Here is a 23556-nt window from a genome sequence, read left to right as displayed (position 1 = left end):
CCACTAAACCCAATCTCTTTTCCCCAAAGTGAAATCTACTTAAGCATATTTCATCACACCCGCTAATTCTACTTCTCGCCATTATAACACATGAACCACCCTTACTATCCATTACTCGCCCCTTGAACACTTTATCCTTCCACTATATCTAACAAGTTCGCTTAACCCAAGAACTATCAATTATTAATGGTCATAACCTATATCCCCTAAGTTCAACACAAGCAAGTCAAACAACATTATAATTCTATGTATATATCGAACATGTACCATATTATCAACATTTACGAACAACGAACAACATCATATTTTATATCACATCATTGGCCCTCTCATGGAACCCAAACCCAAACAGTTAGTTATGTCGAAACGTGGCAAGCGATCCAAGTTAGTTATGCCGGAACGTGGCAACCGATCCCACAGTTATGCCGAAACGTGGCAACCGATCCAATAGTTATGCTGGAACGTGGCAACCGATCCAAGTTAGTTATGTCGGAACGTGGCAACCGATCCATTCAACACACCACAATCACAATCACAAGTACATTCTCAATAATCATACAATCAAGAAGTTATTCATGACATATAGTTATTCATTTATCTCATTTACAACAAGTGTAATCAACAATGCAATATTCATGTACAAACATTAATTTGACCATACTTAGCCCTAGTCATCATCTAAGGCTTCTTTCTAAGGTTTAGTCACAATTCATCGTAAATCCTCAATTCAATCACTCTAATTTATGATCTAGCATGCATTCATAAATCTAGTTCCATTCTTGATTTCATAGTCTTATTCTTGAACCAATTGTATCCATGATAACAATTCTAGAGTCCTTAACAATTATCGATTTCTCTCATCAAGGCATAAACCCTCATACTTTGATTTCTAGGGATTGCACATGGAATTTACTTGGTGCACGAAGGTCTACACATAACCCTACCATTGATTTCCTTATATTACGTAGTAAGCACAGATTTATAACTACTAAATTCATAAAACCTAGCCTACCTGGGGGGCAAGCAGTTGCATGGCGTTTTTGATTTCGATTCAGGTTTTTCCAGGCTTCGTGACGGTGAATTTGGCCAAGAATTCGCAAGATATCACCATCCTCACGCTAGAAATCTCCTTCTCCTTCTTTCCCAAGCTTAGAGCAACTTTCCTGAGGTTTCTAGGGTGTTTTACGACTTATATAGGTATTTTAGGAAGAATGAGAAAATAAGATTTCTCATAATTTACGTTTTGTCTCGCTTATCCCGCTCTGGCGCCAACTTACCCCGCCCTGATGCCGCCGCCTTGGTGACATCTAGCCCGCTCTGGCGGGAGAAAGGCCCAGAATTTTTTTCGAATTTTTGTTCCTCCTAAATAACGACGGTTCGGATCGTTACAATTTGTTTCTCCATGCAATCAGAATAGAGATCAAGAACATTAATAATGAAAATACAAATTAAGGAATTGATCAAGTACGGTTTAGTTCTCTCTAAATTATTATTATCTAGCTAACCCAATTAAAGAAGAATTTCAAAACAATAAAACTAGTGAACACTAAATGTATATTAGTATATATTTTCTCCCTTTCAATTTACATAGCATAATTTGAAATTTAAGAGTCAAAATTTTTATTTTGACCATACATTCAGACATTTAAAAAAAATTGGAAAATTAATCTACATATATAGAAACTACATTAAAAAAATACTATAAATCACAAGAATAAAACAATTTAAAATATTTAAAATGCATACCAATAAATCACGGCCAATGATTATTTTTGTTCATACTCTTCAAATTTAATTTCCACAGTAAAATTGACCTCCAAAAATTGTTCTTATATAAGTTTTATTTATTTATTTTCTTGCAAAATCAATCTCCAGAGGTCAATTTGTATTTTATAATTTCTAACGCTAAAAAAATTGACATCCAAAGATCAATTTTATAATAATAAAACTAAATATTAACTGTTTTTTTTAGTAGTAAATGTAACAATATAACCAAGCATGCATGTGATCAAATCAGCCATTTTAGCAGCATGTAAAATGAGCCATTTTGAGCTTACTTTATTAAATTGTAGGAAGTTTTACCTATTAAATTTTGTCTTATGAAGTAGGAACTTTTTTTAAAAAAAAGGATTCATTATATAGGCCTATTATAAATTCTAAACCTATGCAATGTTCTTAGAGCATATTTAATTTGAATTTGGAAATCTGATTTTAAGTTTTGATTTTAATTCAACGTTTGTTTATGAAATCGGTATAAATTTTAATTATGATTTTAATCTTCTTTTAAAATATAAAACTTGACTCATGAGATTATATTTTACAAAATAGAAAGACCCATAATTGTTATCTTTATAAAAAAAAATATGATAGAGTAACACCATGGACAAATTTGAGATTTGTTAAGACAAAAAGGTCTATACATGTCATAAGCTTGGGTCAAGTACTCTTGTGGGGGAAAACCTTAATTAACAAAGACGTTGAGTCTGTAAAGGAGGGTGTATGTGACACGTATGATGAAGGGTATATCAAATTAAAGAGAAGGATTGACAGACTTCTAGATTAATAAGATTCTAAAAAAGAGATGCATATCATGACACTTTAGCCGTATCCCACATGAGAATAAGAGAGGGAAGTAAAGAAATAGCTCAATTATACAAACTCATCACCCGTGAATTATACAAATGAGACAGCTTAAACTGTAGTTACAACCCGTTAATATACAAACTATAGCTATAGAAAATAATTAAGTTTATTATAGTGGCTATTTGCGAAAATTCCTATAATTTAAATAGTCAAGTTTCTCATTATTTTCAATTAAACATGAGACATTACAAAATCATCATCACCATTTTCATTTCCATTCTCATAATAAATATTATGCTTTATCTTTTCCTTACGAAAGGAAGAAAATACCTTTCTATTATAAGTTGAAAGCAAATTTAATAGTCCTCGTATTGATAATCATTAATCTCAAAATTGATTCTATACATATGATCAGCAACAAAAAATTAAAACAAATGCTATATTGCCAAAAAAATTTTTTTAAAAAAATACATAAATGAATAATTCCAAATTACATAAAATTGAATAAACCACATTTTTTATTGATAATATTTCATAGTGAAGTATCTCATTATAATTTGAATTAAACATGAGATATTACATAATCATCATCACCATTTCCCTTTCCATTATGATGAATATTATTCTTCATCATTTTCCCCTTGTGATCATCATTAGATATCACAAAATCAAGATTATAAAGCACAGTAACAAGACTAATAGAACTCAAAAAAACCAATACAGGACCAAATATCCAAAGTACAAGTGTTAATGCAGCATAGAACAACCTATTAGCCACAGCATTTAATATAAATGCTTTTTCAAGTAACTCACAAATGTAGTCAATACTCAAGATGAATATTCCCAAATCATTATGATCTTGTTGTGGACAATTGATGAGAAAATTCACTTGGTTGATAAACCTAATTGATATAGAATAACAAACAAATGAGAAGAGAAAAATTAATAAAAGTGTAACATATTTTAGTGCAACCATAAATTCACCATGACCACCATAAACGGCGTCGTTTAACGGCTTTTTCACACTATAAGTGCTACTTATAACAGCAGCAAGCCCAGAACATAAAAGAATTGAAGTTGTTGCCATTAGGGTTGATCCCATTATTGTGTTTCTAAATGTTTGAACAGCCAATATGTTTTTCTTCTCATTATCCTGCAAAAAAATAAAATGTGTTAGTTACGAGCTATTTAGTGATAGATTAGCAATATATTCTGTAGTCACACTAACTGGACGATCAATAGTGTTCTAACTTATTCTCCAACATGACTCAAATCTTCAACCTACTATAGTGATGTGTTATGTATAAGGTAATGATTTGTTTATCTTTAGAGAGTTTCAATAGTTTAATTCATTTAAAGTATATTAGAGTGACGTTATGATTTTACCATGTAACAACCCTAACAAACAAACCATTTTTCCCAAAAGAAAAATAGTCAATATTTTTCTTTCTTTTTTTCCTATCATTTAAGGAATTTCATTAGAATAATAATTTGAGCAAAAGATGGTAATATTTTAGTTTTTTTTTTCTAGATTCAATCAATTTTAATTTCTCAAAGTAGGTAGAAAATGAAATTTAGGAAAAACAAATGTTGTCTCCCAAGAAAAAAACTCTAAATAATGAAAAAAAAAAGTGAATTTTTTATGGACGTTTTTGTTAGAATGTAAACAGAAATGTGAGATTTTTCGACTAAAAATATGTCAGAAACATTTTCAACAATCCAATTTCTTAAAGTTTCATCTGAAAATTTGGTTTTTTAGTAGTGGACTTAAATATGTCTAAAACCTTGATAAAAAGAATTACTTGATTATGATCCAATTTGGATGATAAAAATGTCAAATAAACATGACATAAGAACCTAATATAATGTAAACAAGCAATTTAATTGAATATCCTTCTATGTATCAATTTGCCTTTTCATATATAACTCCAGAGAGAGGTGTGAAAACAAAAAGGATATAACTTATATATACTGCAACGTACTTTTAGTGTAATTTAATATGTTATAATAGATTAGCAACTGACTTATTTTTAGATAATTAATTTTGTGAAAGATCTTTTTATATTATTACCATACATATAAATTAAACTCAAGCACCAACAAAAAAAAAGGTTTCCACCTTCAAACATGTTCTAGTGGCTACCTAATTTTTCATCTTATTGATGAAGATTAGATTTTCCACGCCCCCCACCCCACCCCCCCAAATCATGTATAATAAAGAATATTTAATCTGAATAGCCGCTCACTCAATCATTTAATCTAAATACTATATAATCTATGTAAAATGTATGTATAATATGTATATAACGTATGTATACCATTTCGAAAAAATAAATATTGAATCCATCTTTATTTAAGAAAAATACACTTTCATACATCTTCGTAAACACAAAAAATTAAACATACAAGGGAATATACCTTATAGTAGTATAACTCTAAAACACAAAAAAAAAAACTCTCTTTGTTTTAATTTGTATGTGTTATTTTGACTTGACATAATCACATAAAGTTTAAGAATGAAAAGAAAATTTTTAAATTTTGTGATCATAAACTAAAGATATATCAAATATATCAAAATGTCCTTTAATTTTTTGATCTTAAACATTGTTACGTGGAAACTTAAAACTAAAGAGTCGACAAAAAAAGGAAAGCGGTATTCTTTTTTTGAAACAGATTAAAAAAAATTAAAAGCAAGACAAACAAATTGAAACGAAGAGTTTTTTTTACCTTGATAATAGCAGAAACCCATAAACGCCTACCATTAGCATTGGTTCCAATAATAGTAGAAAGTGGTTGTGTTTTAACCTTATGCCATAACCAAATATGATATGTCAAGCTTATCATAAACCCTAATGGAACTAATATCACATCCAAATAACACTTTTTCCATTCCATTTTTCTCTTTGTTTGTTAGTGTGTGTGTGTGTTTTTCCACCTTTTTCTTCTTGTTGTGTTGGTAGAAAGAAGGACTTTATTTCTCCTTTCTACTTCATTGGGTTTATGTGTCAACAAGCAACATATATATAGACTATAGAGTATAAGTTACATCATCATCATCAATATAATGTTAATAATTTTTTCTATTATCATGTCGTTTAAATAATATACACATATAAGTCTTTTTAATATAAGGTAAGTGAACTGTTATAAAAAATGAAAATGATCTGATAATATAAAAACTACTTACAAAATTATTAGAATTGATTTAGTGAATAGTTATTCAATTTTAATTGTACAAGTATCAAAGTCACTAAATTACTTTTTCATAACGGACAAGTACTCACTCAATGTTGCTTCAGTATCACCAAAGTCACTCAACTTTACCTAAATATCGTAGAAAATCATTAGGAGTGCAAGAAGACTTTTTTTTTTATGAAAATTAGGTAAAGTTAAGTAACTTTTTGTTAAGAAAAAAATATTTAGTAACTTTTGGATAAAATTGATAAACTTTTTTTGTAACAAAAAAATATACTTCCATTCAATTACAATAAATAAAAGAATTAGTGCTTATTCAATTTTTTTAAAATCAAAATATCAATGTATATAACTTAAATCTAATATTCGATGCACATGGACTTGTTTCAAGGCAATATCCAAAATTAAAGGGAAAAAGCCCTGTATATAAAGAGGCATACCCACACATATACTTTATAGTTAATATATTTCTTTGGTGTCTCAAACACTAAAAAAAATCAATAATACTTTATCGCTGAGTTATATCTTTTTCATAAAACCATTCTTACTATAATTAACGAAAAATAAAAATAAAAATCATAATAAAACACTAAATTTTATTAGGATTAATTTTTTTCTGTTATTTTATTACCTAAAGCTCCATATACTTCTTATATCATGTTTTGTCAAATATTAAACAACATAACCATTTTTAATTAGTTAGGTAAGTAAAATTTAATTTAGTTAGGTAAAACATACTGTTAGGTATTGGTTAATTTCATCCAAAAACTCAATCGAACCAGATGATCCAATCAATTATTATTATAAGGTATACAATTACTATAAATTTTTAAAATAATTTTATCATTAGTGATAAGTTACTAAATCAAAGAATACTAATCATTTAAGATGAAAAAATAATTCTTAAAATAACATGTCTTTTTAAGGATAGTCTTAAAATAGTAAAAAGTTTGGATTATTTATTGATATTATATATGTAAAAGGAGTAATTCAATTTATCGATACTAAATTTCTTGTTTATTTTATTAACTAAAACAAAAGTTCAATATAATTTTACCACTTATTTTTGAACGAACATGTCATTTAGCTCATAAGTGTCATGCAATATGATGGTTTATTTACGGTAAATACTTATTTGTATGATGTGTTTATATCGAATTAATGTAACTTATACTGGAGTTAGAATATGATTTAGCGAGAAAAGAATGTATATTAATTATTCATTATTCTGTGTTAGAAGTATAATAAAAACGCATGACATGTATTTATTGATTTGGTGTAAACATCGAAGGCAAATAAAATTTGAGTTTATTCTGGTTAAAAAATAATAATTAAGTAAATATAAATGTACTTTCGAATAAGTTTTTAGATGAAATAATCACGCTTTAAACACTTCTATTCCTTTCAATTTGGTACTACAAAAATTGAAAAGCACACTTAACATTTTATAGGAGCCTTCACGTATCAATTAATTTATCAAATATAAGTAATTTAATTTACGGAATTTGTGGGTTGGAAGTTGATCAACTATTTAATAAACCTAATTTGCTTAAGCAAATTGCTGAGTTAAATTCCACTGAAAAAGGGCCAAAAATATTAAAATAAACCTTACCAAACTAGAATAGAGTTTGTGGCCAATAAGCTAAGGATTATGGTACTGTAGAGTGGTAAGTACTCCTCTATTTTTAATTAGAGGTTTCGGTTCGAGTTCTTTCGATACAAAATTATTTTTGTTAGAGAATGTTCTATCCTCAATATAAAATTTTTCAATGTAATTTCGAATTTAATCGAACTCTAATATAAATATCAGACAAGCGAGTAGAAAAAAAAAAGGATTTTGTGAGACAAAACTAAGAATTAACACACCTGTACATCACTATTAATCTTAGTATAATAACGTGCAAGGGTCAAATTGGCTATTCAAGTTTCTAAAGCATGCTATTTTTACTATCAACATTATATAGAAGCAGTGGCGGAGCTACAATTTTTAATAAGGGGGATAAATATACTAACTAATTGAAGGGTGTTCGACATTCTACTGTATATATATAAAAAATAATTTTAACCATGTATAAATAGTAATATTTTTCGCCGAAGGGGGTACCGTTCGGATGAATCCCCTGTCATACTGCTGGCTCCGCCCCTGTATAAAAGTAAAGAATTATCAAAAAAGAAAACATGTATTTTTTTTTAAATAGACTAAAAAGAAAAATAAAACAAATGAATTTGACAGATTCATCACTTGTTCTACGCAGATACTCATAATAGGTTAAAAAGAGATTGCAATCGCCATAAAGAATAAACATGTTGTATCGAATGATATGAACTAGCGGCAATTAAGTTTAGGCAAACTAGGATAGAGGAATAGGAAAAAAAAGTGATATTTCACATCCATTAAGCAAATTATCTATACTAATTATTTTATAAGTGATCGTAAAATATTAATTTTTATAAAAAAAAAATCGTAAAATATTCTTTACAACATCAACATTATGGATTTGTGGGTGGGATGCATGGGTGGAGTTTATGCTCTATTAGGTCAATACGTAATTACGTGATAATGACATAGTTTTCTTAATCAAGATAATTAAAAGGAGAAAGCGGCTATGCACTAATTTTTTAAAATTAGGGTTAAGGTTTGGCTTTCTTTCTTAATAGTAAAATAATTATGAAAAGAAGGATAAGACAAATTAAGAGTGGATTAAGTGCTTTTTGGTTAATTGGCCACCTTCTTAGCACTCAAATTTTGATCTTCCATATTATTTTAAAATTTCATAATTTATGTTTTTAAAAAAAAACATACTTTATGTACTGACAATTTTAAATTATGTATATAATTATCAGATTAATTATAAAATTAAAAATACTTTTTTTATAATAACTATGAATTAGTAAGTTTTTGTTGTAAACACCAATTGATAATTTGCTATTATCTATTAAAATCCACTAGTAATATATAATAAAAACTTTATGTAGACAATATAATATAACTTAAATATTTTTATTTTAGGAGACGCATCGTGTTCCACATTTTTGTTGAGAGTTTTATTTTTTTAATTTGGCGTCTAACTTTCTCTTTTCCACCAACCCATACTCATGGAAGAGTATACTATATATTTTTAACAAATATAGGTATAATTTGTACTAGTGATGAATAGGTGGGTTGAATTAAATTTGATCAAAACAAATCAAATTAACATATGGGCACGCATTGTTTAATCATGTCCAAAGTTTATGAGAGAAGTAAATGAGTACTTGTTTTTTATATCACTATTTAATTAGTGTGTGCTTTTTTTTTTACAAAGATTTGTATGTGTATTCACTTTGAACAATTTCAGACATATAGTGTGTAAAATTAATTTAGACAGAGTTTAATATTAGATATTTCATATGGCTGAAGTTTGGGAATATGTGACTGAAATTTCGTCAAGTTTGTTTGAAGTTCAGTCATTTTTATCTCTCTTTAGCTATTTTTGCTTTAATTATTTTTGTCTTACCTTCATGCACATATGTGGTTAAAGTTCAGTCATTTTTGCTTAATCTTTGACATTTTCGTCTGATGTTCATGTACATATAATTTATATTTAACCAAAAATGACTTAAGTTGGGCAAAAATGAATGAACTTCTTGAACCATTATTACGTGAACTTTATGCAATAATGCATAAATAATTAAATTTCATCTAAAGTTTAGTTTTGTCAAGCATAATATCAGATACTACATATCAAAAGGGGGTATATGTGAAAAAAATAGATTTATATCATAAAGCGATATCAAAAATAGATTGTCCTATGAATTTTTTACAAAATTTATATGAGCAAAAGATGAATTGGACCAAAATGAGCTTAAACAATAGGTCATAGCACCTAGCTTGACCCATCAATTTTACAGGGGACGTACAAAATTATACTAAAATAAAACTAATATTTACCAAAACTAATAATAAAAATTATTTCATTTCAAATATAGCAATACATTATTTACTAAACATATACAATCTCCAACAAAATTAGTAAAGTTGGATCTTTTTTCTCTTTCTTCCTATCTTCTCTTCCCACAAATTCTAGCTTCCACAACTCCTCGTCTCCATGTACACTTGTATTTCATTGTATACTATTTTATGTCATATGTATGTTAATATATACAACTGATATACACAAATATACAAGGTCATGAATCATGCATCATCTTATTATAGGTAGATCCATATCCATATTGTATTAATTCTTAATCATATAATATAGTCATACCTTCATCAAATATGAATTTGGTGCCATATATTTACTGTTATTAAATTTAAAATTCTAAATTCATCTCTCTCGATACTGAAATGTAGAAGTTGGTCCAGACCATAAGCTAGCTAGTAGCTATAATTGGAGCTCTCTAGAGCCAGTTCCCATGATAAAGGCAGTAGAAAGGATTAGGAAAGCCTAATATCCCTTGAATTTTGAGATGAGAAGAATTTCCAAATAAGACTTACACTAATTGATTTGTAATAAATTTTTTAGAAAGTACTCTTTGTGTAAAATGTACGATAAGTCATAATTTTTAAAAAATATAATTTAACATATTTATAAGATATAAAACGTAATTATGATTATAATAATAATTGACTCTCAAAATTTAAAAGATATCACATAAAGATGTCAAGTTTCCAAACAAGTTGTCTTAAGGGTTAGTAGGCCGCGTCGATCAAGATCAAGTAGTAGTTTTAACATAATAGCATTTTAGAGAATTAGATAAATTAGCATAAAGATACTCTTAACATAATGTGATATAGTCTATTTTAAATTAGAATCGTGCGATTTTTCATAAAAGATCTCATACCTTTAAGAGTGTCTCTATATACACCTTACGTATGATTTCCAAAATCTCAATTATCAATGTGAATTTTATTTGCACGCCCAACAATCTCTCCCTTGTACTAATTAAGTTTCATGTGACCCGTAACAATGATCTACATGTCGCTCCTTGAAATGAGTTCTATGTGACACATTACCATGATCTATGAGACAATCAATTTTCTAGATTTATTATGTAATATTTTTAATTTATGAGTTTTGATCACAATTATTTTGTTTACTGAATTCTGAATATATTATTTATACATATCAAATGACTTTTTTAACTTAAATACGAAGTTTAAGTCAAAATTACTCAATTCTGCCAAATCGCCATAACTAAAAAAGTTGGTCTACCCTATGTGTCACTCACATAACTGATGAGCATTTATGTCAATTGAAGCCCTGATCTAACTTTTATAGTGTTGTGACTTGTGCATCTCCTAGCTAGCTACTTTTGGCATAGTAAAAATAGTAAATCGAGTTTTATGTCATCATTTTGTCGTCTCTATACACGTCTCATAAAATCATTACCTCTAATACGATAATTTGGGCTAAGCCAATCCAAAAAATATTTTATGGTAACACTCATTTTAGACAAGCTTACATAATTTTCTCCAAAAATCTCACTCATTGAAAATATCCCTACATCTAACTAATAATATGTAACTTCTCATTATCCTTCAACTAACCTATATGAGATTCTATACACATAACCAACAAATAAAAAGTTTTGTAAAATTTTGCTCGTAAAATGAGAAAATATGCGTGAAAAAATTGGTGGGACTATATGTAATGCTTCCCTAACCCATTACAGAGGTCATCATATAATTTCCTAAGAAAAAATTTCAAATTGTTCTTAAATAGCATTCCTGGAATGCGTTTTATTCATTGTTAGTGATCATCAATGCAGCTCTTTGTTTTCTTCCTTAATAGCATTAACTAAACTAGTAAATAACACACGTTTTCTATCATTACACAACAACGCCACTTTATTGCATATATTTTCACTCCTTTATTAATTTAATTATTCTCACATAAATACACATATCTCAAGCATGGGCTAACCCACAAGAAAAACGTGGAAAGTCAGGTAATTCCTAAATTTTGACTCGTTAATGTGAAAATATTAATTGAAAAATTGCGGGACTATACATAATGCATCCACAACTCATTATAGAGGTCCTCATATAGTTTTTTCAGGAAAAAAAATTGAATGCCCAGCGCCAGATCAATGAGTTAATACACACGAAATCGGCGAAAGTTGGGTAATTTCTAAAATTTTACTTGTAAATGAGAAAAAATGTGTGAAAAAAAGGTGGGACTGTATGTAATGCTTCCCCGACTCATTACAGAGGTCCTCATAAAGTTTTCTCAGAAAAAAATTCAAATTGTTCATAAATTGCATTCGTGGAATGCGTTTTATTCATTGTTAGTGATCTTCAATGCAACTCTTGGTTTTCTCCCTTAATGTCATTAACTAAACTAGTAAATAACACACATTTTCTATCATTACACAACAACACCACTTTATTGCATTTATTTTCACTACTTTATTAATTTAATTATTCTCACATAAATACACATATCTCAAGCATGGGCTACCATAAGAGAAAAACGGTGAAAGTCAGGTAATTCCTCAAATTTATCTCGTAAATGTAAAAATATTCGTGAAAAAAATGCGGGACTATACGTAATGCATCCCCAACTCATTACAGAGGTGCTCGTATAGTTTTTTCAAAAAAAAAATTGGGTGCCCAAAAAGTGTCTAATTCATGGGCTAATACACACGAAATTGGAGAAAGTCGGATAATTTCTAAAATTTCGCTCGTAAATGAGAAAATATGTGTGATAAAAATGGCGGGACTGTATGTAATGCTTCCCCAACTCCTTACAGAGGTCATCATAAAGTTTTCTTTCCAAAAAAATTCAAATTGTTCATAAATCGCATTCGTCAATGCGATTAATTCATTGCTAGTGATAATCAATGCAGCTCTTTGTTTTTTCCCTTAATGTCATTAACTAAACTAGTAAATAACAGACGTTTTCTATCATTACACAACAACACCACTTTGTTGCATTTATTTTCACTATTTTATTAATTTAATTATTCTCACATTAATACACATATCTCAACCATGGGCTAGCACAGAAGAAAAACGATGAAAGTTGGGTAATTCCTAAAATATGGCTTGTAAATGCGAAAATATTAATGAAAAAAACTACGGGACTATACGTAATGCATCCCCAACTCCTTATAGAGGTCCTCATACAGTTTTTTCAGAAAAATTTCTCGGGTGCCCAAAAGGCATTAGATCCATTGGCTAATTAACACACGAAATCGGTAAAAATCGGGTAATTCCTATAATTTTGCTTCTAAATGAGAAAATATGCATGACAAAAATGGTGGGACTATATGTAATGCTTCCCCAACTCATTAGGCGGTCCTCATATAGTTTTCTCAGAAAAAATTCAAATTGTTCATAAATCGCATTGATGGAATGCGTTTTATTCATTGTTAGTGATCATCAATGCAGCTCTTTGTTTTTTCCCTTAATAGCATTATCTAAACTAGGAAATAACAGACGTTTTCTATCATTACACAACAACTCCACTTTATTGCATGTATTTTCACTACTTTATTACTTTAATTATTCTCACATAAATACACATATCTCAAGCATAGGCTAACACACAAGAAAAACGGCGAAAATTGGGTGATTCCTAAAATTTGGCTCGTAATGCGAAAATATTAATGAAAAAACTGCAAGACTATACGTAATGCATCCCTAACTTATTTCAGGGGTCCTCATATAGTTTTTTCAGGAAAAAATTTTGGGTGCCTAAAAGGCGCTAGATAAATGGGCTAATACACTCGTAATCGTCGAAAGTCCGGTAATTCATAAAATTTTTGCTTCTAAATGAGAAATTATGAGTGAAAAAAATGGTGGGATCATATGTAATGCTTCTCCAACTTATTACGGAGGTCCTTATATACTTTTCTCAGAAAAAATTGAAATTGTTCATAAATCGCATTCTTGAAATGCGTTTGATTCATTGATAGTGATCATCAATGCAACTCTTTGTTTTCTCCCTTAATAACATTAACTAAACTAGTAAATAACAAACATTTTCTATATATCATTACACAACAACACCACGTTATTGCATATATTTTCACTACTTTGTTAATTCAATTATTCTCACATAAATATACATATCTCAAGCATGGGCTAACACACAAGAAAAATGGTGAAAGTCGAGTAATTCCTAATATTTGATTCATAAATGCAAAAATATAAATGAAAAAATCTTCAATACTATACGTAATGTATCCTCAACTCATTACAGAGATCCTCATATAGTTTTCTCAGGAAAAAAATTTGGGTGCCCAAAAGGCGTCAGATCCATGGGCTAATACACACGAAATTGGCGAAAGTCGGGTAATTCCTAAAATTTTGCTCCTAAATGAGAAAATATGCATGAAAAAAATAATTTATTCCTATTAGATATGAAATAGCTCTTTATAGCCTCTATGGCAACTTCTCTAGGACTATATGTAATGCTTGACCCAACTCATAACGGAGGTCCTCATATAGTTTTCTCCGTAAAAACTTCAAATTGTTCATAATCGTGGAATGTGTTTTATTCATTGTTAGTGATATTCAATGCAACTCTTTGTTTTCTCCCTTAATCGCATTAACTTAATTAGTAAATAACATACGCTTTCTATCATTACACAACAACTCCACTTTATTGCATATATTTCCACTACTTTATTATTTTAATTATTCTCACATAAAGCATGGGCTAACACACAAGAAAACCAGCGAAAGTGGGGTAATTCCTAAAATTTTGCTAGTAAGTGCGAAAATATTAATGAAAAAAACTGTGGGACTATATGTAATGCATCCCCAACCCATACAAAAGTCCTCATATTGTTTTTTCAGAAAAATGTTCTGGGTACCCAAAAGGCGTCAAATTCATGGCCTAATACACACGATATTGGCGAAAGTCGGGTAATTTCTAAAATTTTGCTCGTAAATGAGAAAATATGTGTGAAAAAAATGGCGGGACTATATGTAATGATTCTCCAACTCATTACAGAGGTCCTCATATAGTTTTCTCAGAAAAAAATTCAAATTGTTCATAAATTGCATTCGTGGAATGCGTTTTATTCTTTGATAGTGATCATCAATACTGCTCTTTATTTTCTCCCTTAATAGTATTAACTAAACCAATAAATAACAGACATTTTCTATCATTACACAATAACTCCACTTTATTGCATATATTTCCACTACTTTATTAATTTAATTACTCACATAAATACACATATCTCAAGCATGGGCTAACACACAAGAAAAACGGTGAAAGTCGGGTAATTCCTAAAATTTGGCTCGTAAATACAAAAATATTAATATAAAAAACTGCGAGACTATACGTAATACATTCCAATTCATTACAGAGGTCCTCGTTTTTTTCAGAAAAAATTTCTGGGTGCCCAATAAAAGAGAAAAATATTTAAAATGTAATTATTTATTATTTTGAATGGCATACAGCTAGCTAGTTTGTTGTTTCCTTAGTCACCCATTATAGCTAACATTGTCCACAAAAAACAACAATATTTTCTTACATTTTTAATGCACATCCAATTGTATGTCCACATTTCATCATTAAATAAATGGAGGAATTCCAGGATTTTAATTTGTTACAGAAGGTTATGAATAAATTTGTGAAGTGTTGCAAGCAATAATGAAATTCTTCCAACATATTTTTAAAATCTTAATTTATAAGAAACATGACTTGCAATATTAAATTGAATGAAAAAGAATCATTCAATTTGCATTAACATCAAATGCAACAGCAGTACAACATTATTAAGAAAAAATAACTATGCATTTACACTCAATAGATCTTCAAATTTTTCATAGATCAACATTATATCCAACTTGATTTTCACTGTTCATACATGTAAACCTTAGATATGTAAATCTGGAGAACCATTTCATAGTTATTAGCTTTTTGGAGATTTCAAGATTGTGTGTTTCAGGAAGATCAACAGCTCAACAAAAAGGAAGTTCCATTACTACTATCATCCCACATTAACTACTTTCTATCTACCGGTAAGTTGGTTGGCTATGAAGGTTGACCATAGCAATAGTCCAAAGAATTCACCACGGTCAACAACTCGAACAATGAGATTACACATACTGCTTTAGCATGCTTCAAAAGTACGTCAGCCAGCAAGTGGATTAGCATGAATGGTCACCCGGTTGAGTCTGATCTCGGCAAGGGGTTTATCACCTGGTCCTGTTGGAGTCTGCAAAATTTAGAAAAGAAGTGACTTAGGTGATAGCCAACTAAATGACACTACTGTAAAGGGTCTTGTAGATCAACATATATACTGAAAACAGAATGTCATGCTATAAAGTCAATATCTCTGTCTGTTTTATAAGTAATAATGCTGAATAAGATCCAAGAATCACCAATGAGCATAGCTGCTAGAAAACGGTAGATTACTCTGCATTCCAAAATGTGCGAGCATCAGTCCGGCCATACCTTTTCCATGAGATCGAGAACCTCAAATCCATGTATCACTTTCCCGAAGATGGTGTACAATCCATTGAGATGTGGTTGCTTGGCATACGTAATGAAAAACTGGCTCCCATTGGTATTAGGGCCACTGTTGGCCATTGCCAACATCCCTCTTGCATTGTGCTGGATGGAATGCAAAACGCACAAGATTCAGAAAATTAAAAAGAGGCAGTCACTGACAGTTAAGAGTGAAAGAAGACAAATCCAACATGCTAGACATAATGCATCATCGACATAGTGTAGTGCATGTATAATCAGATCCATATTGACTAGTTTGGAATCGATTTAATCAAAGCAAGAGACCCCCATGAAGCAATTGAGGTGCCAAACGATTGAAAACAAGAATAAGGGAAAGAAAAAATCAGAACGTTCTTTCTTTTTAGAAATAAGAAATTTTAGTAATGGCATCACGTAGATGCAAAGAAATAACAAAAAAGTGATTACAAAAGATGATGTTAGCTCCAATGCAAGTGAGCCAAATTAATTCTGGGAGCTAACAAAAAAAAACTCGGGGAAAGGTAACTATAGAGTAACAAAAGACATCTAACCTTGAGTGCATGATTTGTGAAACTACAAAATATCATTAATCAGACACCAAAGTTCTTATTTAGTGTTTTAACAACAGAATATCATCATTAAATTACCATGAAACAAGCACATTTTGCACTTGGAAAGCTAAACAAACTTTTGTAAAAGGTTAACAGAGGCTACAGCCCATATTACAGAATCTCCTAGGTCTATGGGATCACCAATAACAATGTTCTATATCAAGAACAGATCAAACTTGATACTGTAAAAGGATGATTTAGGAAGTTGCTGAATATATTAGACATATATCCATAAGAACAAATGTTGCAACAAGTACCTTGAGAGACTCCCTTATCTCGTCATTGAACTTTTTTCCCCAAATACTTGTCCCACCTTTCCCTGTACCTGTTGGGTCACCACCTTGGATCATGAAACCCTTTATGTTTCTATGAAATATGGTCCCATCATAATAATCACTTGAGCATAACGCCAAGAAATTCTGCAACCAAAGGGCACTTAACGTTACTACCAATGATATCTCAATCGTCCAATTAAAACAAACACCAAATATTACTAGTTTCACCACTCAACCTAATTAAAAAATGACTGCTTCCAGATAAAAATGGAACGAAGTATAAACCAAAAAAAAATTAATAATTCTGCAAGCAAACATGGCTTTAAAGGAGTAAGCAAAATATCATGATACGAGAGGACTTTCAAGTTTCAAGGAGAATAATAAGTCTACTTATACCATGAAGCTTATGCTTTTTTCGGTTATGAAATAATGTTTACCGCTTCATAAGTCCCTCTATGTACCCAAGCATATGGATTAGGAATTGGAAAAATATTACTTCATGCACTTCGTCGCATGGGATTGAACATAGGTGTTATACAATGGTACACATCATACGCGAGAAATTTGAATTACAAGTTTTTATGTACCTGAATGTAGCATAGGCCTATGGATTAGGAAATAGAAATACTGTATCAGACACTAGGTACTGGGTAGTATGTAAATGAATATAAGTGATGTGCAACAGTAAATATATTAGAAATGAGTAACTCAATGTTTTAGACGATTTTGATGTAGTTCAATAGATCTCAACAAAGTCATACCGATATCCTAGCTGTTGAGACAGGAACATTAATGTGAGAAAACCCGGTAATAGATTGATTATAGAGATATCCTTATCAAAAAATGATTGATTACAGAAATATATAATTTTTTATTTTTTTTTTATGACAAGGGAAACCCGCAGCCGCTACCCTTTGGGTGCGCACAGGGTAAAACCCCCACTCCTATGCAATAGCTCGCAAACCACATAGGAGAGGTAACCCGCACTAGGCAAGCCCGGTGCGACGAGCTCGACCCAGAAGGCAAACCCCTTGCTTTCGCTGGCAAGGGGTTTCGAACTTGAGACCTCCAACATGGAAGTCCCAAGCCCAAACCACTGGGCCACCCCGAAATATATAATTTTTGTAACTTTCTGCTATAATGGTGACATTAAAAAAAATAAAAATTGAAAAGCCAATCACGCTAGATAGATCCATATGCAGAATATACACCATCCAATAAGAGCAAACAAATTTCTCTGTGCCTGCATGGGTGTGGGTGTGTATCACAGATATATCAATCAAGTAAGCATATGCTGCGGGCATCTGATCTAGGCCAGACAAAGAAGTAATCATCATTAGTTGCCTATGTTCCATCATGATTTGTTTCAACTAACTACTATAAAAAAATGTTGTTTCAATTAGTTGAGGTAAGCAAGTTCAGAAATGTGGCTATGATGTTTGTTATTTAATGCTTATGGCATTTTCTCGATTGTAACCTCTCATGTTGAAGATAATATGATCTGTCACTTTGATTTGTGAGTTTACAATCATGGTCTATTTCTATTTTTTATAGACTGATGGAAGGAAGCACTTTTCTTTGTCTTGCGATGAAAATTTATAGACATACAAGAAGAAATGGTTTAGGATAGGGATGCCTTGGCTAAGGACCTAGGTCACCTTAGCAATTGTTTGGGGTTAAGCAGCCAGAAGGATTAAATGGATATGCACTTGAAATTCATATTAGGACTAACCTCAAGGCAATGATAAGGCTAATTTGGCAGAAACTCATACTTCAAGTTGTTACACCTACTGTTTTTGAAAGCTAATGCTTTGTCTCTTAAACCGATGAATCAATGTGACGTAACGGGCTATCACCTCATTGATGAAGTGATACAGTTTAGAGGCGTGTGCGCTTCAAATAATGGTACACGGAGTGATCTCAAGGGTAAACAGTCCATCCTTTGAATCTTAACTTCGAGGAGTTTGGATTAATATCTACATCATAGCAGTATATTAAGTGTTGAAATTAGTTGTTTAATTGAAATTTTATAATTATATATACAAATTCATATATGTTTGGTATCTTTAATTTTTCATAAATTATGCGCTTCACCCCTTGCTTTTCGCCTCAAGCCCATGGATTTCGTCTCTTTTTGAGCTTTTAGCTTTTAAAACCCTGGTCATTACAACCTTTTTAGAGTACAAATGAAGGTGTATATCTTTACAACCTTCCTTGGAGCCTGGAGTGCAAAGATCTCATTACTAATTATTTTGCCCTCCTTTTACCCCAAATGAGAAAAACCAAAGGTCTAAATCAATTCTTTGCCAAGCACCATAAATAGAAGTTTTAGCATGTGAATGAGTCATCCTTGAAAAGTCTGATTACAAGGGTTTTCTTAACAAAACTTTACAAGAGCCAACCCCAACGTGTTTGGGATTGAGATGTAGCTGTTGGTTGGATAAATATTTATAAGGGTCTCTCCCACCTTATGTTCTTTATAGTATCTCCTACAATTTGCAATCATCATGAGATAACTGTTTGTTCTTCTGTACAGATTCTATCCTCAAACCCAAAAGAAAGAAAAGATTTCAGTTTCTATTGATTGCTTTAAACATTTATTAGAAAAGGAACTTTCAACAGGACCATTTTTCTAAATAGCTGAGAAAAAAACCCAACTTGTTTGGGATTGAGATGTAGTTGTTGGTTGGATAAAGATTTACAAGGGCCTTTCCACCTTATGTTCTTTATAAGTATCTTGTTTTTCTGTTCAGATTCTATCCTCAAACCCAAAAGAAGAAAAGATTCCAGTTTCTATTGATTGCTTCAAACATTTATTAGAAAAGGAACTTTCAATTAGATGAGTATTGAGTAACAATGAAAATATCAACAGGACCATTTTTCTCAATTCCCGAGAAAACAATTATGCTTGTTTAACGAAAAGGAGATCTTGAGTAGAACACTTCTTTTTTCTGGAAAGTTGAATTAGAATACCAACCCATCCTGCTCTAACACAAACAATTTGAATTTGCAATTTAATAAATTCCCCAAACTCAGCTGCTTATTTGAAATGACATCATGTTTTCTTCCTCTTTTTTTTTCTTTTGGTTATTTGAGGTAAGATCATTGCATCCACTGTAACTATATCTTTTTATGGCTGCTCCAGAAAACTGTTAGCCTACAGAGGTCAGATACACATACTCCTTGTACCCGTTTGGAATAACTATTTACTTTAAAGAGATGTAGCAGATAACTCCTCCAGGCTCCTATGCCACTTACCAGATAGACTAAACTATGTTTCCCAGGAAGATGCAATGCTCCAATTTTATCTGATGTACCAGAAAGATAAATTATTTGATACACTTGAACAGGATATATTATGTAGTTGTCCCCCATCCCAATTATGTGATTCACTTTGACAGGGCACAGATTTTAAGAAAGAAAAGAGACTTTTGAAACTCGTGGTTTAAAGCAAGTAGAAGATATTTGTGTGGCTATAAATCGTATCATCAAGGATAAGATTGGAAGTTTAAAATTAATTGATTTTCAAATATAATTTATCATTCTTTATGGAAGGACTAAAAACAAAGGTTCAGCACATAAATTGGGGCAGACGGATCATAATCGGTTCTTCTGAATTGCACTAATGACAAGTTTTTGAAGGAGGATTGATGCAGCAACAACTGTTAAGCCCATCTTGGTCCATTAAACTTAGAAATGCAAAGTAAGAGAGACTTATAGTCAAACTGGAAGACATTTGGGCTAAATATGGCTTGTCAAAAGGAAAATTTAATTAAAAAGTTTTAGTAACATTTAAGCATGAAGAAGTTCAGCAGGAGAGAAAATGAATGGAAGAACAGTACAGGCATTAAACAAAATATACAGATGAATGGTAAATCCCTCCTTAACAATGAATCAAGACAGCATAAATAAATGTCCACGGATATTCATAATATAAAGATCTTATAAGATCAACCCTGAGTCCCTGACTGCGTTAAACCTGTTTTCAGATCCCCAACAGAAAAACCTTTGCATTTATATAATAGGGAGGAATAAATGGCTTTGGGGATGTTACATGGATAATAATGACATCTGTAGGAAGCTGATTATTGCTATATATTGTGAGAAGGATGAGTGTAGCCACTATAGATGAATGCTAAAGGGAGACTCTGGAAGGTAAAGATACATTTTGTCTCAGGTAAAAGCTGTTATAGTATACTGTTGAAGAAGATAGGTCATACGGATAATATTTGGCCTAGGAAGATAATTTGGAAAACAAAAGCTCCAATTATCGTTAGCTTGTTCAGGTGGACTGCAATCTGGCGAGTATGTCTAACTCAAAACTATTTACAGAAGAGGGGGTTTTCTTTGTGCAGTAGATGCTACTTGTGTTAAGAAGACCTGGAAACTGCCGCATTTTATTTGTGTCAGGAGCTTATTATGATGCTGGACATCTCAAGGGGTACCCAGAGAGTGAAGCAGATATGGTAGATCACCCCACTGTGCATCTTCTGAACCTTATGGCTGGAGAGAAACAAAGCATGAAGGCCATCAAACTCACATCTCTAGAGCCGGAATTAAATGTTTGCATGATCTGTTTTATTGGTGTAAAAGCAATTTATTAGTTGGTCTAGACCAATACGTGGATTTTCTAGAGTTGTTAGGAAGAATAGAGTAGCAACTTGTATGTTTGGTCATTGTATGAGTCATGTTTTCTTTTATACCAACTAGGTACACTTCCAATAAAACTTTACCTTATAAAAATAATAGTGAGGAAATAATGTAATAATTATTATCAGATGGATGCAACAAATAATTCCTCATTGCTAAATATCCAACACATATAATGAAGGGAAGAAGCCCATGTGTCTGGAGCTATGCCACTGAAGAATCATTAACATTTGGGGATTACAAAAAATAATGAATTCTCGGTGAGTAAGTAGAGAATACCTAGGGCAGGAGACAACTCTCTCAAAGAAATTAGGCAAATAGCCCCCTAACTTCAAAGGACAGGGTGCCTACTCACAATCATATCACAGTGACCAGGCTTGGACTACTTTTTACCAAAACTACACATCCACTCAAATTCCTAAGACCGTGTATGAGAAGGGATGAAGCCCACACAGTGCTCAAAGAACAAATAAGTTGGTGACTTGATGATAGGGGAGCAGGGGACCAAAGCCCCCTGTGAAAGGTAGCAAACTCTTTCTACTAGAACAAACACGGGAATTAAAACTATTATCAAACGCGTTGATCAAAGGATTTTACCTCTGCTGGACCTAAGCTGTAAAGTGGAAACCATAAAAGGTTAAGGCCAAAACTACCACTCAGTACTATATTCCACCAAATTGGAAGAAAACAAAACTATCAAATTGCAAACTGTGAGAAATATATACGAAAAATATTATTGAATTGTGTATCTAAATAGTTACATTGAGACCCTATTTATAGACACTACATTGGAATCCTTTTCCAACTAGGATTCCTATTCTTATTCCTATTCCTATTCCTATTCTTATTTCTATTATAAGTAGGAAATACTTATTTCTATTCTAACACTCCCCCTCAAGCTGGTGCATACAAATCATATGTACCTAGCTTGTTACAGATGTAATTAATACGAGGACATGTGAGGGACTTGGTGAAGATATCTGCAAGCTGATCATTTGACTTCACAAATTTCGTAACAATATCTCCCGAGAGTATCTTTTCTCTGACAAAGTGACAGTCAATCTCAATGTGCTTAGTCCTTTCATGAAACACTGGATTTGATGCGATATGAAGAGCCGCTTGATTATCACACACAAGTTCCATCTTATCAACTTTGCCAAATTTTAGTTCTCCCAGCAACTGTTTGATCCAAACTAGCTCACAAGTTGCTGTCGCCATTGCTCGATATTCTGATTCTGCACTAGATCGAGCAACCACATTCTGTTTCTTGCTCTTCCACGACACCAAATTACCTCCTACTAAAACACAATATCCGGATGTCGAACGTCTGTCAGAGGGTGATCCTGCCCAATCAGCGTCTGTATATCCAATGATATGCTCATGGCCTTGATCCTCAAAGAGTAGTCCTTTACCGGGAGTTGACTTTATATATCGCAGAATACGAACAACTGCTTCCCAATGACTATCACAAGGGGAAGTCATAAACTGACTTACAACACTCACAGGAAAAGAGATGTCAGGTCTAGTCACTGTGAGATAATTCAACTTTCCAACAAGTCGTCTATACCTTTCAGGATTACTAAGTGGCTCCCCCTGTCCTGGAAGAAGTTTAACATTCGGATCCATAGGAGTGTCAACAGGTCTACATCCCATCATCCCTGTCTCCTCAAGAATGTCTAAGGCATACTTGCGCTGAGAAATAACAATACCTGATCTAGACTGAGCAACCTCAATACCTAGAAAATACTTCAATCTGCCAAGGTCTTTAGTTTGGAAGTGCTTAAAGAGATGTTGCTTCAAATCGGT

General features: G+C 31.5%; 2 protein-coding genes across 2 annotated transcripts in view; both read right to left on the bottom strand.

Moving 5' to 3' along the window:
- Positions 1-3145: 3145 nt before the first annotated feature.
- LOC125814348 (uncharacterized) overlaps positions 3146-23556 on the bottom strand; it is an 83696-nt gene continuing 63285 nt past the window's right edge. Inside the window, exons 2-3 of the mRNA XM_049493807.1 lie at positions 5311-5502; positions 3146-3736 (exon numbers count right to left, since the gene is read on the bottom strand). Of these exons, the coding sequence (XP_049349764.1) occupies positions 3146-3736; positions 5311-5478 (759 nt within the window). The 5' untranslated portion in view covers positions 5479-5502. The remainder of the gene's footprint in view (positions 3737-5310; positions 5503-23556) is intronic.
- Positions 15439-23556, bottom strand: part of LOC125814687 (peptidyl-prolyl cis-trans isomerase CYP18-1) — a 217227-nt gene continuing 209109 nt past the window's right edge. The window contains exons 3-5 of the mRNA XM_049494158.1: positions 17083-17244; positions 16182-16340; positions 15439-15942 (exon numbers count right to left, since the gene is read on the bottom strand). Of these exons, the coding sequence (XP_049350115.1) occupies positions 15859-15942; positions 16182-16340; positions 17083-17244 (405 nt within the window). The 3' untranslated portion in view covers positions 15439-15858. The remainder of the gene's footprint in view (positions 15943-16181; positions 16341-17082; positions 17245-23556) is intronic.

The sequence above is a fragment of the Solanum verrucosum genome, unplaced genomic scaffold (genome assembly GCF_900185275.1).
Source record: "Solanum verrucosum unplaced genomic scaffold, falcon-dt-bn FXZP01000268.1, whole genome shotgun sequence".
Classification (NCBI taxonomy): Eukaryota; Viridiplantae; Streptophyta; class Magnoliopsida; order Solanales; family Solanaceae; genus Solanum; species Solanum verrucosum.
Note: the sequence above shows the minus strand (reverse complement) of the source record. Positions and strands in the feature narration are given on the sequence as shown.